The 19,665-nt window shown below is 61.0% G+C and overlaps 1 protein-coding gene across 1 annotated transcript in view; it reads right to left on the reverse strand.

The window, feature by feature from the left end:
* GPC1 (glypican 1) overlaps positions 1 to 6,484 on the reverse strand; it is a 28,525-nt gene extending 22,041 nt beyond the window's left edge. Inside the window, exon 1 of the mRNA XM_028105191.1 lies at positions 6,313 to 6,484. Within this exon, the coding sequence (XP_027960992.1) occupies positions 6,313 to 6,478 (166 nt within the window). The 5' untranslated portion in view covers positions 6,479 to 6,484. The remainder of the gene's footprint in view (positions 1 to 6,312) is intronic.
* Between the last annotated feature and the right edge of the window lie 13,181 nt (positions 6,485 to 19,665).

A 19,665-nucleotide genomic window follows, 5' to 3' on the forward strand; every position in this document is an offset into this window, starting at 1 on the left:
CGGTCACGAAACACCTGGGCCCAGGATCGCCGTTGCCAGACAGAAAGTACCTGAGAGCGTGGAGCAGATGTGCCGGGCCACCAGCAGCCACGGGCCACACTGTGGCCCCGATTCACGCGCCGTGGTCCTAACCCGCAGGATACCGGAAGCTGCCCGTATCCGAGTGCGCGGGCTTTGCAGAGGTCACTGGTTAAGGTGAGGTCACACGGGAGTCGGTGGGCCCCTAATCTGATAGGACTGCTGTCCTCACTTCTATAAGGTGAAATCAGGAGGCCGCACAAGGAGAACCCACGTGAAGATGAAGCCAGAGACCTACAGGCCGAGGAATGCCGAGGACGGCCAGAGAAGCTGGGAGAGCCTGGAGCAGACCCTGCCTCTCGGCTGCAGGATGAACCAGCCCTGCTAACACCTCAATCCCGAGCTTCCAGCCTCCGAAATGCCAGACGAGAACCTTCTGTTGGGTAAGCGGCCTGGTGCGTGGCGTCTTACGGCAGCCCTGGGAAGCCGGTGCACTCCCGACCCCCGGCACCCAGCCCAGGCCTGGCACATGGGAGGTGCTTGGAATCCTTTACTGCTGAGGCCTGCTCAGACTTGGGGCGCACCCCAGGGAGCAGGGGGAGCCCGAGTGTGGGTGGCTGGGGGATGCCCAGGGAAGCGGAGCAGTGGGGCCAAGCCCCCAGGGAGGAAGGAGCCAGCCATGTACTGTGGGTGGGCACGGGGAGGACCCACTTGGTGGGAGGAGGTGTGTGTGCCAGGAAGGCGAGCCAGCCAGGAGCTCGTGGGAGGTGACCTCACGGCCACAGGCAGATGAGGGGATGGGATGAGGCTGAGCTGGCCCCTTCAAGGGGCTCCTAGACCCACCCAGGATCCTAGGATTCCTGCTGGGAGGGCACGTGTGCCCCCCTCCCACGCACGGCTTCCCCGGCATCCACAGCCTGTCTGAAGACAGTGGAGGGGGCTGGCGGCCTGGGCCCTGCCCCCCAGTGCAGAGGACACAGCTGGGAGGCCATGCCTGCCCTCACCTCACACCTGGCTACCATGTGCTCCCACCTGGGAAGGTGGGGTAAGGCCTGGGATGGGAGGAAACACCCCCCATCTGTGCCACCCCCACCCCCAGGAGACTTCTGGCAGCTCAGGGCACCTGCCCGGGCCTGTACTGGCAAGAAAGGCCGCCAGCCACCGCGGCAGTGAGGAGCCGGGCTCCAGGATGGGTGGCCTCAGGCTGGAGCCCTCCCACTCCCGGGCCCGTTTCTTCTCCCAGATGCGGCCAGTGAGCTGAACCCTGGGCTGTGCTGACAGCCACACGTGATCAGGGATGGCGCCAGCAAGGAGACAGTGGCCGGGCAAGGGCTGAACTAGGCAGTGGGGCCCAGTTCCTCTGCCCCCCTGACGCGGGCTAGGAGTCTTGGTGTGAAACCACACTGAACCAAGCCGGGTCTTGGGAGGAAGAGTCTGGGTTATGAGAGAGGTGCCCAGCCTCTCACTGCCCGGGCATGTCCAGGCCTCTGGGAGTGGTGGATGCCGGTCCCACGCCCGACCTGACTCCCAGTGGCCTGGGGTGAGCCCCTCCCCTGGCCTGTCTCCTGTCCAGGGCCAGCCAGGTGGACACCTGCACCTGTAGGCGTGGTATCCTACCACAGGCATGAACACACCCACACCAGCTACCCGTGCTCTCCTCCTGGCCCTGAAGCCTGGCCAGTGTGTCCCCAGTCCCTCTCCCAGGAGGCCTCTGTGGCCCCGAAGGCCCGTCAAGCTCAGGCTTACACTGTTCCTTCATTAGTGCCCGCACGGAGCCAGACTGACATCTCCCGTCTCCTAGGCTCACTCGCTGCTGGATCAGGCCTTTGTCCGTGACTCCCGGGGGACCCGGCCCAGCATGGTGCTGGGGACATGCTGGCTCCTTGCACTGGCCAGGGGTCCGCAGCCGGGCCATTCTGTGTATACCTGGGGCCCGCCTGGCTCACGCCATGGGGCGCAAGCCTTCCTTGGTGGCGCAGAAGCAGCAGGCCCGAGGCCCGCGGAGGAGCCGGCCTTCAGCAGGCAGGCCCGGGGGACCGGGCAGGGGATGAGGCCCAGCCACGCCCTGTCCCGATGGACACAGGGAGGCCAGACCAAAGGCTCAGGAGGAGCTCTGGTTCACACGTGTTCAGAGCTGGCCTGAGAGATGCAGCCAGGCTTCAGGAGAAGGCAGCTGGTGGTCCACCATGGCCTGGCCTCGGATTCCTGTTTCAGGCCTTTGGACTGCAAGGGCTCGAGGCCTCCAGAAAACTCAAGAGCCCAGGACAGGGGAGCAGTGAATGCCACAGGCTTTGGGGTCAACAGACTGGGCTGCAGTCCCTAGAGCTCCATGTGGCCTACGTGCGCTGAGCAAGGTTACGTGGCTTCCCTGGGCCTTGGTTTACTCATCCGAAAGTCAGGTCTACAAACACCCTTCCTCATCTGATGCGTCAAGCTGACAGTAACGGGAAGAGACGTGCACCGAGTCTGGGTCCTAATAAGGGCTCTCAAGGCTGGATGCCACTGACCGAGCGGGTCTGCACGGGCCCACAGAGACCTCGGGGCAGGGGCAAGGGGGAGAACAGCTGGGCAGTCCGTGGCACTGGCGCCCCTCCTGGGGACCATCAGGGGGCTTGTGACTCTTCCTCTGTGGCAGGTGAAGAAGCAGAGGCCAGGAGAGGCCAAGCAGGGCGGGAAGCTGGTGCAGCAGGACTGACATCTGAACCAAGGCCCAGGGAGGATGGGAGGGTATCCCTCCTCTCTCAGGATCATGGCAACGTGTCCAGCAAGATGCTCAGACCATTGCATCATACAGGTGGCCCTGCCGAATCCTGGCTCCCTCGGGCCTCCCCACCACGTGCCTCCCCCCGTCTCAAAGCTGGGGATGATGAAACCATAGGTCCTCGAATGGTGGAGGGCCAGAGTGGCAGCACGACTGGGGGCTGAGGACCGCCTGGGGCCCCGGGGCCGCCCCACAGACCACAGCTCAGGGACAGATGCTGGGCAGGTTCTTTTGGGCCCAGCCAGGATGGCCTTTTCTAGGGTGTGGGGAGCAAGGCCAGGGCTTCTGAGGGCACTTCCCCAGAATCTCTCACCACCCATGCAGTCAGGCCCATTTCTGCCGATGGGCCTGAGGGGTGGTCCCTGCTGGGGCTTCCACGGCCCCGCTGGTTCCCACCCATGCTGGCAGGTGGGCCTCAGCCCCGGGGTAGAGGGGCAGCCAACCAGTTCTCATTGCATGGACAGCCCCCTCTGACCTCCAACCCCCAGGGCTGGACCTCTAGACCCCTCTTCCACCGCCCAGGCCCTTCGTCTGCCCCCGCCCACCCTGCGCGGCTCAGCAGAGAGTGGGAGACGTGTGGGTCCCCAGCAGTGCTGACTGAGAACCTCCGTGGTGCCGAGAACTGGGCCAGCTTCTGTGACTACGGCAGAGAAGCGTACAGACAGAGGTGGTCCCTGCCCCCAGCACGCCAGGAAGGGTGAGAGCCATACAAGGGAAATCCCTCGAGTGTCGGAAGGCCGGGCCAGTGTGGAGAAATGTCTGGGAACCAGGAGCAAGCTGGCCGGCGGGGGCAGAAAACCTGCCAGCACCAGTGGGCGTGTGTGATTCAGCACGGGGCTCTGCGTTTGCCCGGCGCCCGGCAGAGGGGCCCTGGGCGGGCTTGGACTCGTGGCCCTCACTTTCTCTGAAGCACTCTGGCCCGAGGGAGTTCTGGTTCACACATGTGGCCGTGAATCCCCCAGGCCCGCTTCCTCACCTGTAAAATGACGACGGCTGTCATCACTGAGTGCCAGGCTCGGCCATCCAAAAACATCCCCCGAAGTCCTGAACCGGAGCCCTATGTGCCCGACATTCCCCACTCTCACAAGCCCCCCGTCATTTCTGGCCCCCCAACAGAGGCTGTAAGCACTGCCTGCAGACCCAGGGCCATCTCCTCGCCTCCCAGCCGCTCCCCCGGGGCCTGGGCCAGCTGAGTCCGGGTGGGTTCGCACCAGGCGGCGACCCCAGGGCCTGGCGCTGGAGAAGTCTGGCGGCCAGGCCCCTAGGAGAGGGGACCCAAGCCCGGGCGCCCCGAGAGGCACATGCAGAATGGGGCCACCAGAGGGCGCCTGGCCCACAGAGGCCAGCCCCAGTGGCAACAGGAGGGGACACTGGGCTTGCTGCTGCCCCGGGAGGTCACCCTGTATCCTTTGCTCCACGTGGCGCTGGCACTCATCTCAGCGCCTGGGCCCTGTAGGGCCCTCTGGAGTTCCAGTGCTCATGGGGGCTTTAGCCACAGGGGATCAGGGAGAGGAGCTCCGCTGAAGAAGCCCTTGGCCCTAGGATGGAGAAGTCTTGGGGCTCCAGGAGGAAGGGGCCCTGGCAGGGAGGGCGGTGACCCTGCCCAGAGCGCAGTCCCTGGTGTTCCTGGCCCGAAGGAGGGTGGCACCTGAGCCCTGATCAGCACGATGCTGGGACAGCTGCTGGGTAGCCATTCTCTCCCAGCCGGACACATCACACTCAGACTGCGATGCACTTTGATCGTCCGGGGTCCCTAATCCACAGCATCCCAACCGAAGGGGAGCAAGCCCCAGCCCCTGCTCCCTAGCTCAGCCCCAGCGCAGCGTTCCGTTTGCCCCACTCCCTCGCAGCCCTTTGTAGCTGCCCAAACTCTGCCACTCTGTCTCTCAGGCCTAACCAGGACAGAGGCCCGTGGATTCGAGTAAGTTTAGGAGGGTCCCTAAGGACACAATGGCAGAGTGGGAGTGGGTACAAGAAGAAGAGGCACAGGGGAAGGCTTCCATCCAAGATCTGGGGCTGGGGGGGTGGGCAGCCGCTCAGTCGACCCTGAGACCCAGGCCTGGGGCAGGATCCAGCGGGAAGGCCAGAGACACCCAGGCAAAAGTTCCTGTGTTGTTGTGGGAGGAGGGGCAGTGGTGCGCAGAGGGCCCCCGAACTCGCCCCAGGCACCCAGGCATGCCCACCGGTCCCGCCAGAGACACAGTCCTGACAGTGACAGGAACTCTCAGCAGAGGGAGGGACAAGAAGGCCTGCTTTGGGGTCCTTGGGTGGGGGGGCTCTCCAGAACCCGGGGGGGCAGGTATGTCAAAGGATCTCTCAAGGCAGCCCTCTGTGTGTCTGACCTTCTGGGGCCCAGGGGGTCAGAAACTGGCTGCCTTCCCCCCACTCCCCAGCAAGGCAGGGCCATGGACCTCACACTGATCCACGCCTCTGTCATTCAGAATTCCTGTAGCCGTGGTCATTCCCTGTCCCCTGTGTCACCATTTGAGCAGAGCCCTTACTTGCACACGCCTCCCCCTAGTTTGGGAGCAATCCCCTCCCTAGAGGAATCTGGTCTGTTCTGCTGCTGGCCACTGTGCCCCAGGCACCCCGCACAGACCCAGTGTGCTTCCCCACACATCTGCAGTTTCAGGAGCCTGGGGGTCCGGGTGGTCCCTAGAACACTGTACTCCACCCCCCACCCTCACATATACTGGCTCCAAAGCTCCTCAGAGGCTTGCAAGGAGGGGGGTGGGCAGGACTGCGGGCAGCTGCAGGCCTGAGGATGCCTGGGAGGGTCGACGCTCTTACAAAGAAAAGACACGGCCCCTGGGCGGGATCCAAGGCACCGACCACCTGCAGCTCGACTCCCCGCCAGAGGCAGCCCAGAGTGCCAAGCCGGCGGGCCAGCGAGTGCAAGTTCCCTGGGCAGGAACCCTTGCTTACTGGCTCGAGGTGGCAGAGGGCGCGCCTCGCCCCCACCCCCAGGCGCACAGCTCGCACCCTACTTCGCAGGGGCCCCACTCCCGCCAGGAATGGGGCGCCTCTAATTGAACCCACCTAGGCTGCCGTTGCTGGGGATCCCACAGGAATCCTCAGGCCCGACCCGAGGCGGCTCCCGGAGAGGCCCGTACAGCCAACTGGGAGTCCCCAGCCTGCGACCGCCGTCAGCTGCGCCCGGACAGCCAGCCCAGCGCGCCCCGGGGCTCGGACTCCCGCCCCGCCACCGCGCTGGGCCGAGCCAATGGCCGAAGACGCTCAGCTCTAGCTGTGGCCCTGGAGGACGCTCCCAGCCGGGGACCGCCCGGCCCACAGTCCCACGAGGAGAACTCCGCGGAGAAGGGGCCGGTGTGCGTGCTGGGGGCTGGGGGGCGGCCGAGCGGAGCGCCGGAGACCCGGGCGGCACTCGGAGGCGAGGGCCCGAGGGGGTGCAGACGAGCGGGGGTACAGGCGGCGCGATCCGGGTGCAGGGCACACCAGGGGAGAGCAGGAGAACGCAGGAGAGACCCGGACACGCCGGGGTCCGGGGCCCCCGGTGCCGCGCCCTCACTTACCCGAGATCTCCGCCTGGGGCACGTCGCTCAGGCTGAAGCCCTTGGCTCCGTAGATCTGGCGGACTTCGCTGCAGCTCCGGCTCTTGCTGGCTGGGTCCCCGCGGGCGCAGGCGGCCAGCGCGGCGGCCGCGCAAAGCAGCCACCAGCCTCGGGCCCGCAGCTCCATGGCGGGGCCGGGGCGCCCCGGCCGCCCGCCCGCGCCTCTCTCGGATCCCGCCCGGAGCCGCACAGCCCCCGCCCGCGAAGGGCAGAGCCAAGGTCCCGGCGCGTGCGGCTCGCGGTCCGCAGGCGGCGGCGGCCGAGGAGGCGGCGACAACAAAAGCCGGCGGCGCGGGGCGCGCGGGGCGCGAGGTCCGGCCGCTCGATCGGGCTGCACAGAGCGCGTCGGGCGAGCGCGCAGTCCCGGCTCGGCGCCTCCCCTGCCGGCGGCCCGGCCCCTCGGCTGCCGGGGAGGGGGCGGGGCGGGGCGAGCAGGGGCGGGGCGAGCAGGGGCGGGGCGCGCGGAGCGGGCGGGGCGGGGCGGGGCGGGGAGCTGCGCGGCCCGGGGCGCGGCGCGGGGCGCGGCGCGGGGCGCTCCGCGCGCTCCTCCAGCCCTCGGACTGGACCCGCCGGATCGCGCGGAGCTGCGGAGCGCCCGAGGGAGGCGGGGCGGCCGGGGAGGGCGCGGGCCGTGGCGGGGTCCCCGAGGGCGGGTCCCCCACGCCCAGCGCCCGGGGCGGCGGCACCACCTGTGGGGGCGGGGGTGCTGAGGCAGGGCTTCCCCCGCCGGACGTGACATCACGCCTTCCGCGCGCCTATCAGGGGCTTCCCCGCCCCCAGCCTAACTCGGCATCCCTCCCATCTCCGCCTCCCTCGCTCCCGCCCTGCCTCCCTGCACCCTGGCAGCGCGCCCCGCGCCTCCGCTCCCGCAGCGCCTCCTTCCCCTCTGCGTGCGGCCCCCACTCCTCGCCTGCACCCCTTTACCAGCCCCTCGCCCCCTACGTCCACTTCAGTCGCCTTTCCCACGGCTCCAGCGCACATCTGAGGTTTATGTGGGGGCGGGGGGGGGCTGTACGCTGGAAACTCGCTGGGAGACTAGACCCCACCCTTTCTCAGCCCTGTAGAGAGGCAACGGACGACTTAGTTATTGGAGCTTGTCAGCCGGTTTTTTGGTCCCTCCGCGTGGGTCCTGGAGAAGCAAATGTGACCGAGGCAGAACGTCTCTATTGGCTTGGGTCGCTGGGCGGTGGCAGGTAGCCTCTTGGGGCCGACAACAGGTCAGGTAGCCTGGGGGATGAGGAGAGGGTGCAGACCAGAGAGCTTGACGGGAGAGCTCCGGGTGAAGCTGGTGAGGCTGATGGGGCACCGTGCGCGATGGTGCAGTGAGTGGGCAGGCAGCTCCCTTAGCTGCAGAGGGGAGTGGGGATGGGGGGGTTGTGGGAAGGGAGGTAAGAAGCGAGGGCACTAGTGTCTGGAGGGCTTTTCCGTTTCTTTCTTCCTCAGCTGCTGCGCCCCTCCCCTGGCCGCCTGCTCTCCCCACTGCCATGTGGGCAAAGGCCACCAGGTCATGAACCCAGATGCCTAACTGGCAGAAATGGGAGCAAAGCAAGTAAGTCGGCACCCTTGGTGGTGCCCCCTCAGGACACTGAGATGACCACCACGTGGCACTGAGTGCCTGGACCTCAGAACTCCCTGCGGGAAGCAGGCCCCCCCCCCCCCCCCCCCCCCCCCCCCCCGCCAGGCGCTGCTCATACCTCCCAACCCCTGAGGCAGGCAGGCCAGCCCTGTGGGCTGTGGGGTGGGGGGAGCTCCATTCCTCCCCTGCCTCCCTGAGCAATTGACTCAGCAACCCCAGAAGGGACCTGGGGTCTCCTGCCCTGCTCTCTTCACCCACAGACACTGAGTCATTGTATGGAGGGAGGTTGTGGGGACCCAACCCAAGTGTACAGACCTCCTGCCCTCCTCACGCACCTGCTGCCTCATCATGTTGGTGACTCACTGAGCCCCCCCCCGCCCCCTCCCCCCATACAGTGCACACACACAAGCCTACTTTTTCTTGCCCACGCCTGGCACAGCCGCCTGGACACCTCCCCCCACCACACCACAGGCCTGCCTGGCTCAGGCCACCCCTGGGAGGGTTAGGAGCAGTGGCCCAGGCCCTGTCTGTAGGAGCTCACCTCTGGCCACTGCCACGTGCTTCCAGGTCCGGCGGGAGCCTGGACTGGGGCTTAAACCTGCCTGAGGGTCTTTCTGTCTTGTTGTTATGGTGATCACTGTTGCCACCTCTTAATCCAGCCAGATTGGGAAATTCCTCAGGGTGGGGTCAGTGTCCAGTGCATTTCCGGGTCTTCAGACAGCAGCGTGGCCAGAATGTCCATGGGCCACGCTTACGTGGCAGGTTTCCAGGACGGCCCTGCTGGGGCACCTCCTAGGTGTAGCAGGGCTCCATCCCCCAGAGAAGGCCTTCCTGCTCCCGGTGAGGTCGCTGCAGTAGCACTCTTGGGCAAGGAGAAGAGCTGTGAGGAGAGCCTCTCCGTGGGGTTGGCACGTGGCCGGGAGGGGGCGGGGGTCAGCAGGTGGGGTGGTCCTCCTGGCTCTGCTGGGGCTGCGCTTGCCAGAAAGCCTTGATAACAAGGGGCAGGGAGGCCAAGCACAAGGGGTAGTAGTGGCCGCGTGGCCGCTAGGCAGTCACCGCTGGAGGTGGCTCCGCTGAAGGCTGCCAGATGTGGGGACGGGGGCTGCGGGGGCATATGGGGAGGAGGCGCTGCCTGCGCCGCAGAATCCCTTGCCGTCTTTTCTCTCTGGTTGTCTGGTCCACGGAGTCTTCCTTGCTCCCCCACCCAGGGGGCGTACTGAAGTTTTACAGAGGTGAGCTCTGGGACTGTGGGAGGCAGAGAGCTCCATCCTGGGTCACGAGGCCCCCGAGCAGCTGCCCCAAGTGCCGGCCCAGCCCTACTGTTCCCGAGACCCAGGCTGCCTCGGGCGGCTGTCCCGCCTGCCACCGTGGCCCTGCACGTTCGATTTTGTGCTGGTATAGGACAGCCCAGGATGAGGGACGTCTGTTGGCCAGGCCAGGGCACAGCTTGGCACAAGCAGCTGGGGGCACCGGGAGCAGGGCTGGGTCACACTGGGGAGGAAGCACCTGAGCCCTACAGGTCCGTGTCACCCTGTTCGCCAGTCCCCCATGCCGTCACCCGCGGCCTCCGTCAGCTGGGCAGGAACCGCTGTGGGAGCTGGGTGGGTTCGCCAGGGGGAGCCCTGGGGGTGGGGGTGCGGGGCTAACAGAGCCCTCACTGTGTGTGCCCCTTGCCCCAGCCACGGGGATAGGACCACCCTTCCTGCTTGGGGGTGCCGGCCTGTCCGCCATGTGGGCTCACACATACGGCAGCACAGTGGAAGGTGCGAGTGCGCTGGTTGTTTGCACACTTCTAAAAGCAGAAAATGCCCGGGTTCCTTGAGCCAGCGGCGTGTGACGGACACTGGATTTGCCCTGCTGCTGACACCAAGTGAGGAGCTGGGAAGAAAGGGGCCATTTAGAGTCATCTCAGAGGAGGTGTGCAGGCTCCCCCACATTTCCTCTTCTGGAGGAGCGGCCTGAGTCCCGGAGGGCCCGTGCCATGGCTCAGGGTCCCTCTGCCCTCCGCTTCCTGCCTCTGCCCAGGAGGAGTCTGGGCACGAGGGGCGCACTGCTCAGAGGGGGGCCGAGCTTGGATTTAGGGCTGTGGTCCGTTGGTGGCACTACTGAGGAACAACAGAGATCTTTTTCTGTTGGGCCTCGTGATGACTTTTGGTAACCCTGAAAGCAAGTTTCTAATTAGATTGAACAGTTAAAGTCACTTCCATCCATGTGTGCCCGCTCAGAATGTCACTGGCAACTGTGTCCCCTGACAAGGGCCGAGTCCTGCTGGCAATAAGATGTGTGGGGTCAGAGGGCACAGGGTGGGGGTGGCTGGGCCATAACACCCTGACCCGCGGGGCGGCCTGGGAGGTGGTGTGATGCCCTGGGCCAGAGCGGAGGACACAGGGTCCCTGCAGCTCTGCAGGACGCTGGGGACCCGGGGGCGGGGGGGTGCAGCCACCTGGAGGAAGGGGCAACCACAGGGCGTGGCTGATGGACAGGGTATGACACTGGGCCTGGGGGAGGCTTGGCCAGGCAGGGCTTTCTGCAATGGCACTCTGAGTCTCTAATGGACAGAAGCTCAAGCTGTCGGCCTCTGAGTGGCTCTGCAGGACCCTGGAGACAGGAGGGGAGCCGCCCTCTGGCCTTCACTGCCCCACCTCTGGATGGTGACACTTGAGTCTCTCACATCCGCTCATTGAACTGTTCTCTTGTCCTTAGGAAGGACCGGGGCCCAAGACCACCCCCAGGGACTGCTCCAGTGTGGAGTCTCAGAAATGTGGCCTTGGTGTGACTCTGCTGGACACTCAGTGGGACTCGGGAAGCTCCACCCCATTTACCGCCCCCCCCCCCCCGCCCCGGCCCCCAAGCCTAGGCCTGGTTTGCACTTCAGAGAAGCTCGGCTCTGAGTCTTAGGGGCACAGTGCCCTTGCTCCCCAGCCTGGCAGGCTCCCCTGGGTCAGGGGACGGGGAGAGTCTTCAGGACGTAGAAAACCTGGGAGCCATTATTCTGCAAAGTCCTACCTGTACGCAAGCCCGCCTCTCTCCAAACCCCTGCTGGGGGCAGTGGATCAAGGCGAAGCTCCTCGGCAGCCCGCTGGGCTCAGCAAGCCCTTTGATCAGTCAGAAGTCTGGGCATGCCTCTCTCACCCATGGCCAGGGGAGGGGAAGCCGATGGCAGCGCCAGGCTTGGTCACCCACAGGGGCGGCGGTGGGGCCGCATGTCAAGGAGGAGCTGCTGGGGGCGGTTTCTCAGGTCTGAGCACACAGCCAGCTGGAGGACACGGCCCCCACACTCAGCTCTGGCCTGGGGCCGGCTGCGGTCTTCCCCGGCTGCCTTCCTCTCCCTGGCTCCTGGAGGAAGGGGGAAGCCCAGACCTGGGGCGCCCAGGCACAGGCTGATGTGTCGGGACACAGCACCCATGTGCCCGGCACACAGACACGTGTGCATGGCCCCCTTGGGCGCCGGGGCCCCGGAAGCTCGCTGCTTTCCTGCTGGGCTGCTGGCTCTCCCCTCCCTGCGCCTCTGCCGACCGCGGCCTCTGCAGCTTCTCAGTCGGCCCAGCCAGGCCAGCTTCAATCAAAAGCCTGCCTCGCAGAGTAAAGCCCGAGAGCTCTTAACTGCTCTGCATCTGGGCTTGGCCCACTCCTGGCCTCACAGCTGACCTGACCGGTCCATTAAACCAAACCAAACTCTTCACCGTTCCCCAGACGTCTCGGGATTACCCCCAGAACCTTCTAATCTCAGGGCAGGCCTGAGAGGTGGCTTCCAGCTCCAGAGGTTTGGAGCTGAGGGGCTTTGTGTCCAGCAGATGTGGGTCCTGAGACCTGGTGGGGGGGGGGGGAGAGTCACTCTTTGCTGTGTGAGGCCACCCACTGTCTTTTTATTACCCTTCCCAGGGTGTGGGCCGGCCTGTCCCCAGGGCATGCTCAGTCCCCAAAACAAAGAGTGGTTTCCAGGGTGCAGATGAGTTCCTGTGGAGGCCCCTCCGGATGAGCTGGCTGAGGGCAGGGGCGGCCCAGGCACTGGGCCCCGTCCTGCCCACACCATGGCAACCAGCAGTCCACCATGAGGCCAGAGGAGACCCTGGTTTCCGTTTGTCATTTTTAAAAAAGGGACAAATCAGCATCTAAAACAAACCACCAACTTGCTCTTCAGAAGCAGTACCATTGCTTAAAATTGTGTAGGCTTGGTCTGGCCAGATGCATCTCCGATGCGGGGCACATAACAGGTCTCTGCGGCAGCCATGTAACCCCTGCCTGCTGGGCTCAGGGCTACCCAGCAGCAGTCCGGGCCTGGTGGGAAATCCTCTGCCTTGGCATCTGGAGAGCGTCTCACTGCTCTCCACGGGGTCCACAGACATGACCTCATGCACTCACCCCCAAGTGCTTTCTGAGATCCCGCAGGTGTGGGACCTGTGCTCACTTCGTGGGCCAAGGTGCTGAAACACGGGAGACTTGGTGACTCCACGGAAGCCACGTGGCCACTGAGCTGTGCACAGGAAACAGACCTCCCTTCCTGATCTTTGCTGCTCCTGATGAAGGTGCCTGGGATGCGGGGCTGTCATTCCCAGGGTCTTCCCCAGGGAGGCTGCCAGAGAGCAAGAGGGAGTCCAGGTGGGGAGCCCTGCCAGCCAGCCCTGGAGGAGCAGAGAGCAGGAAGGCCCACATCCATCCCCCCATCCGGGGCCAGGAGCCGCAGGGGCAGGCGGGGATGAGGAGGTGCTGTGGCTCCCGTGGTCTTGCTGGCAGCTCCTGGGCAGGGGCAGGGGTCTGATTATCTGGCTGAGGAGGACCCAGGCGCATCTCGGGCTACTCGAGGCTCAGATCAGCCTGCACTGTATGAAGCTGGCCAGTGCGGGGCAGGGCCGGGGCGTGGGGAGGAAGTCTGGGGGCTCACAGGGAAGACCCTTCTTTGAAGAGGGGCCCTGCCAGAGCCCAAGGAGCAGGCTCTTGTCACCTTGGCACAGGTGGGGCCAAGTCCCAAGGTGGACCCTGGGGGGAGGCACTGACAGGTGGGGCTGAGAGAAGGTGCCAGCCCCCGTGGGCAGCAGCTGGGAAATGCCGGGTCTGCCTGTGTGTTTCTCTGGGCAGCAGTAAAATCCTGCTGGTGAGAGAGGACATCTGATGCTGACCCAACCACCCCACCTCAGGGACACAGGGCTGAAGCGGGGAAGTGGGACCCCTGAGGCCTGCAGGATGGGGTGGTCTTTTCAAGACAGGGGCAGGCTGCTGGTCTCAGAGGCAGGTGAGAGGGTGGGGATGGTCTGGCCGGGTGGGTGAGGGAAGCTTCGGGCCCCTGGCACTGCTCACGGGCAGCTGTGGGCCCCCCAAGCACAGCAGGGACATCTCCGTGGATGAAGGAGGCACAGAGCCAGAACCGGACACAGCTGAGGAGCTGAGGGAGAGGCTGGTGAGCACAGCCTGCAGCTGGAAGGTGGCCCGTTGGGTCAGCTCAGCCCACGTCCCCAGTCTCTGGTCAGTTCTGGGGGACGGGGCAGGATACGGCCATGGCCCACCCTTGCTGGGGAGGGGCAGGCACTGGAGGCGGAACGGCCCCTCCCCAGAGGCCACTGGTGGCATTGACTCTCAGCGCCCACCCTTCACTGAGGGTCTGGCAACGCTGTTCCAGAGAAGGGGATAGACAGGCTGCTCAGCCTTCTTGAGGGCCCCCGATCAAAGTGCTCCCCAGGGCTGACTCAAGGGCTGAGCCTGGCCTGCCTGGGGAGGGACAGGAACTGGAGGAGGGAGCTGGGGGTGCTGCCCCCCACTCCGTGCCCTTAGCCTTGGCCCAGGAACCTCTCAGGGCGCTGCCCTTGCAGGGAGATTAGGGGGCTCTCTGGCAGGTGGAGGGCTTCCGGAGGAGGCACGCTGGGGGTGTCAGCCAGGGAAGGGTGGAGCCAGGGAGGGGCGGGCCTCCAGCTGCCCCTGACCTGCAGACGTGGCCCTTACCCTCCCTGGAGCCCACCCCTGTCATTCCTGCCGGCACTGCTGGCGTCCGGCTGAGCACCCTGGCACCACACGCGGCGTCTTGCTGCCTCTGTCCTTGCTGCCTCCACGTTCTTACAGGAAAAATGGGCACAAGACAAGGTTGTTCCCTGATTAGCCTAATAATCTTATAAAAAAAACCCAACAAAACCAAGGGGCTTAGACTTCCCAATTTCAAAACTTACTGCATTGCTGCAAAACAAGTCAAAACGACATGATATTGGCTAAAGGTAAACCTCTAGACCAATGGACTAGAATGGAAAGTCAGAAATAAGCCCCGATACATGGACGGCCCGCTGATCCTCGGCAAGGGTGCCAAGACCATCCAACGAGAGGAAGAACAGTCCTTTCAACAGGTGGCGCTGGGCCCTACCTCACACCACGCACAAAAATGAACTCGAAATGGATCAGAGACCTGCACGGAAAAGCCAAAACTGTAAAAACTCTCAGAAGAAAGCACTGGGGGGAATCTTCACAGCCTTGGACTTGGACTAGTTTCTTAGCTACAACACCAAAGCAGAGACAGCCAAGAAAAAGCTCGATAAATCGGGCTGTCAACATTAAAGACTTCCGGGCATGGAGAGAGTGAAGAGACAGCCCGCGTGGGAGAAGACCTTTGCAGATCACATCCCTGATAAAGATCTCGTATTCAGGATCTAGAACGGATTCTTACAGCTCAGCAACAAAAGGTCGAACAATCCTCTTGAAAAATGGGCAGAGGACGGGAACAGACATTTTTCCAGAGAAAATACGTAAATGGCCAAAAGCCCATGAAAAGAGGCTCCACATTGCCAGTCATCAGGGAAACGCAACTCGAGGCCCCAGTGAGATGCCACGTCATCCCCACTAGGATGGCTGGGATAAGGTGGCAAGTAGTGTTGGCGGGATGTGGAGGGTCTGGCCCCCTCAGGCACTGCTCACGGGAACGGGAAATGGGGCAGCCGCCGTGGGAAACAAGTTTGGTGCTTCCTGGAAAAGTGAAACATAGAGCTATCATTTGATCGAGCCACTCCTTTCCTGCATATATGCCCCAAAGAACTGAAAACAGGTATTCAGACAAAAACTTGTGCACAAATGTTCACAGCAGCATTATTCACCGTAGCCAAAAACAACCACATGCCCATCGACTAATGAAAAGATAAGCAGAGTGTGGTCCATCCACACAATGGACTATTATTTGGCCACAAAAAGGAATAAAGTTCTGACCCATGCTGCAGCATGAATGAACCTTGACATTGTTATGCTCAGTGAAAGAAGCCAGACACAAAAGCGGCGTTGTGTAATCCCACTTACGGGAGATGTCCGGAGCAGGGCAGGCCCACAGACACAGCTGAGTGAGGCCCTGGGCGAGGGGAACAGGGAAGCAGGGAGTGACTGCGAATGGGGAAGGGGCTTCTTTTTGCGGGGATGAAAATGTTTTGTTTATTTATTTTGGAGAGAGAGCATGAGCGGGAAGGAGAGGGAGAAGCAGGCTCCCCCTGAGCAGGGAGCCCAACGCGGGGCTCGATCCCAGGGCCCTGCGATCATGACCTGAACCGACGGCAGATGCCTCACCGACTGAGCCACCAGGCGCCCCCAGGGATGAAAATGTTTTACCACTAGACAGAAGTGGTGATTGCACAACACTGCGGATCGCTCGATGCAAGGACTCGTACATTTTCAAATGGTTAATTTTATGTTATGTGGATTTTACCTCAATAACAAAACAAGGCAAAACAGAACTGGGATGTCCTGAGTGTAAATTGGATTAATCCTTGGCACCTGGTGGGGCACCGACATTCTTGCCAAGGTCCTGATGAGCGCCTTCCAGATGCAGGCAGCCTGGGACTCGGAGTTAAGGGAGAAAGAGCAGCCTGTTCACGGGGGTCCTCACTGTAGCTTTGGCCCTGGTCCGACTGCACTTGTCTGTCCCAGGAAGCCAGGGGTTGCCGGGACGGACCGCAGGTGCCTCTGGAGGGTCCCCTGGGAGGAGCCGGGGTGGGGGGAGAGAAAGTTCCCCGGGAAGAACTGCTCTTCTCAAACTCAGAGGCGAGGACCAGGGGTTCTGGGGCTTGCTTTTGGTTTCCTATCCGCTACCGATGGATTGCCACCTCTGCAGCGTACAAAAGCCACGCCCTCACAATGTCAGATTGCCATAGAGGCCGCCCCATGCGTGCTCATCCGGGTGCTCACCAGCCCAGAGAGGGCGCGGGCCACACACAGCAGGCCAGGAGTGTGCAGAGGAGTGGGCCTGGGCCTCTGTTACTCTGTTCATCTCCCCTGCCGGCCAGCCGCCCAGCCTAGGCAGGGCCATGGGTGAGTGCGGCTGCACTCCGCCAAGCCCCTGCCCTGTCCCTGCCTCGGGCTCCTGAGGGGAGCTCGGCAGGGGGACAGTCCCCTTTGCCCAGGCCGCACTCAGCTCCATCTCGGCACCCGAGTGCTCTGTCCGTACCTGGATATTTGCTGACAGCCTGGCCCCAGGGTTTGTGCCTGCCAGGAAGACTGCTATTGACTGGCCCCCCAGAGCCTCTCTCCTATGTGGGTGAGACCCCCTCCTCAGGGCCAGGTTCAGAATGAGGCTCGAGTGGGAAGCACAGGTGTGTGCCGCTTCTAACGGAGAAGTGGGTCACCAGCCGGCGTGCTTTCTGTTCCTCTCATTGCCTCAGGAAGACCCCGGCCCCGGGCCCACTTCATCTGGCCTCAGGCTCCTTCCCACCTTGCCTGCAGAGTTTCCAGAAGGCGCTATTCTCGACAAACGCCCAATTCTACAGCTGCACCCTCAAGCCCTCTGGAATTGGGCATTGCAATTTAATTGTGGGGTGCACAACACACAGAGACCTCACCTGCTGGCCATGCCCCCCTCCAGTGCTTAGAAACACCCAGAGTGACCCCTGCAGTGACGTCACACGTAGAGATTAGCCGGAGGGCTTGGAACCCTGGGGCTGCCATGTTAACACGCCCGATCTGAACCCGCAGTGCGGCTGTCCCCTCATCGGGTTCAGCAGGGACGGGGAGCACTGGCTGCAGCCCCTGTCGGAGAGGGTGGGGGTCTGGGGGAGGAGGAGGCCAAAGTGGCTGAAGACGGCTGCTCTCGGCCACCTCTGGTGTGTGTGACCAACAAACCAGAATTTAAAGTTTTCTAAAATCCTAAAAAAACCCAACAAAACCCCAAACTCTAGTAATGCACGTTTGTGTGATTGTTAAAACAAAATTCCAAATTCAGAAGTGTATGAATAATAAAAACAAAAAGAAAGTCCCTGTTCACACTTTCAAATCACACCCTCCGTCCCCAGAGTGACTGAGGTTAACACTGCAGGCATGCCTTTCTAGAACTCTCTCTGGGTTCTGACATGGGCACATCTGTTCAGGATGATCAGGCATATTGTCGTGCAGCTTTTTTTGTTTTTTTTTTTTTAACTACACCAAAAGTCCCGGTGGTCTTTCTGCATTTGTACCTACAGATCGCCTTGGTTATTTGCAATGCGTTGCCTACATTCTGCAAAATGGCTGCATTTTCCCGTCGTGAAACCAGGCCTCTGCTCTAGAGTGTTGATATTTCAAACAAAATGACATTAAAGCCACACGGGGGGCTTTCTGTGAGCACATGCCACTGTTTCTATAGGATAGATACTCCGAAACACATCCGCTGAGCTGTGGGATGTGCATCTTAATATTTTCAGTAGATACGGCCCAGCTGGCTTCCAAAGGGACCAGGTCAGGGAAGCACCTGTTCCCGTAGGTGCTCATTGTTTGCCCACCTGGGGGTGAGAGGTGCTGCCTCGGGAGTTCTCTGTGTGTGTGTGTGCTCCCTGAGGATGGGGACGCAGAGCGTGTTTTCTCCAACTCGTGGCCCGTCTACTCAAGCATGCTGCCATTTCTCACCTTCATTGTTGGTCTTTGTCATATTGATTTTGGAGGCACTCTTTATGGATTAAAGATCGGGCTCTTGCCTGGAATCTGTGCTGCAGACCTCCCCGCCGCTCCACTGATGAAATGCCAGGAAATACGATTCCAACATACACAGATCTATTTCTGGGCTCTTATCCTCTGATATTTCTGTATATTTCTGTCTGGGCTGAGGCCACACTGACTTGAACACGGTAGTTTTACAGGACGTCTATTTCTTAGCTTTGAAAATTTCTTGCCTATTCGTTCAGATGTTCTCCTCCACAAGAACTTTGGATCTAACCTGTCAAACCCCATAAATAACAGATGAGAATTGCCCTGAATTTGTAGATAAGTGCTTAGGAGAACCGATTTCTCTTTCCCTCAAAATTGAGAATTCTATATATTTCAAATTTTTCTTTTTATTCACCTTTTTATTGCTTTTCAGTAAAGTTTTATACTTTTCCTCACCAGACTTTTAAATTTTGGGGTTTATTTTTAGACATTTTTGGCTGTTAGGAGCAGTATTTTTGACAATGTATTTCCATGGGTTGTTGCTGTGTTCAGGACAGGTCGTGACTGTGGAACACAGATCTTCCAATCTGACTCACAATCTGACTAGATCACCCAACTAATTCTTTTTTTTTTTTTTTTGTTTAAGTCGGCTTCACGCCCACCATGGGATTCTAACTCACGGCCCCAAGATCAGGAAGCGCTCGCTCCGTGGACTCAGCCAGCTGGGCAACCCGATTATCTGACTAGTTCTAATAGGATTTCAGTTGACTGTCTTCTGATTTCTTTCTTTCTTTTTTTTTAACAAGGATTTCTTTCTTTCGTTCTTTTTTAAGATTTTATTTATTTATTTATTTATTTATTTATTTATTTATTTATTTATTTGAGAGAGAGAGAGAGAGAGAGAGAGCATGAGAGGGGGGAGGGTCAGAGGGAGAAGCAGGCTCCCCACTGAGCAGGGAGCCCGATGCGGGACTCGATCCCAGGACTCCGGGATCGTGACCTGAGCCAAAGGCAGCCGCTTAACCAACTTAGCCACCCAAGCGCCCTGTCTTCTGATTTCTTGGTAGCACCTACAATTACTCAGAACTTGACGTTTTAATTTCCAAATATTTCTGTCTTTTCTTTCTTTTTTTTAACATATTATTATCTCGACTGGGATCTCCAGTAAAATATTGGTGGATGATGAAATATTTTAAAATATTGACAATCATGAAGGCACTTGTTATTTTCTTCCTGACTTCTTTTTAAAGTTCTACCTCTCATCATGATGTCGGCGGAAGGTTTCTAGAAGAAATCTTTATCAAGTTAGGGAGGTTTTCCTCTGTGCTTTACTTGCTAAGAGGTTTGTTTTTATAAATTTTAGTAGGGAAGGACATGGAGGTTTTCTGCATCTGTTTTGATGATCGCATCATTTCCCTTCTCTCTTCTCACTGCTGTGAATTATATTCCTAGAGTCACTGATGCTGAACCATCCCTGCACTCCAGGATTGAACCTGACTTGAAATGGAAGCATCTTTTTTTTTTTTTAAGATTTAGTTGTTTATTTATTTGACAGACAGAGACAAAGCATGCACAAGCAGGGGGAGCGGGAGAGGGAGAAGCGGGCTCCCTGCTGAGCAGAGAGCCCGATGCAGGACTCGATCCTAGGACCCTGAAATCATGACCTGAGACAAAGTCAGACGCTTAACCGATGAGCCACCCAGGTGCCCCCAAATGGAAGCATCTTTAACAGCGTCCTGACCGTGGTTTGCTACAGTCAGCCCCCAGCCCTTCAGTTCTGATGGTCCGGCTGACTTCTGCTCGAGGGGGGGCCTCCCCCAGGCTCGGGGCAGTTATCCATGTCCCTGTGTCTGTGGGTGGGAGGGACCCAGTGGGCGTCAGTGGCACCG

Source organism: Eumetopias jubatus, unplaced genomic scaffold (assembly GCF_037043125.1).
Source record: "Eumetopias jubatus isolate StellerSeaLion01/CBP00866 unplaced genomic scaffold, mEumJub1_p1.0 scaffold_3, whole genome shotgun sequence".
Classification (NCBI taxonomy): Eukaryota; Metazoa; Chordata; class Mammalia; order Carnivora; family Otariidae; genus Eumetopias; species Eumetopias jubatus.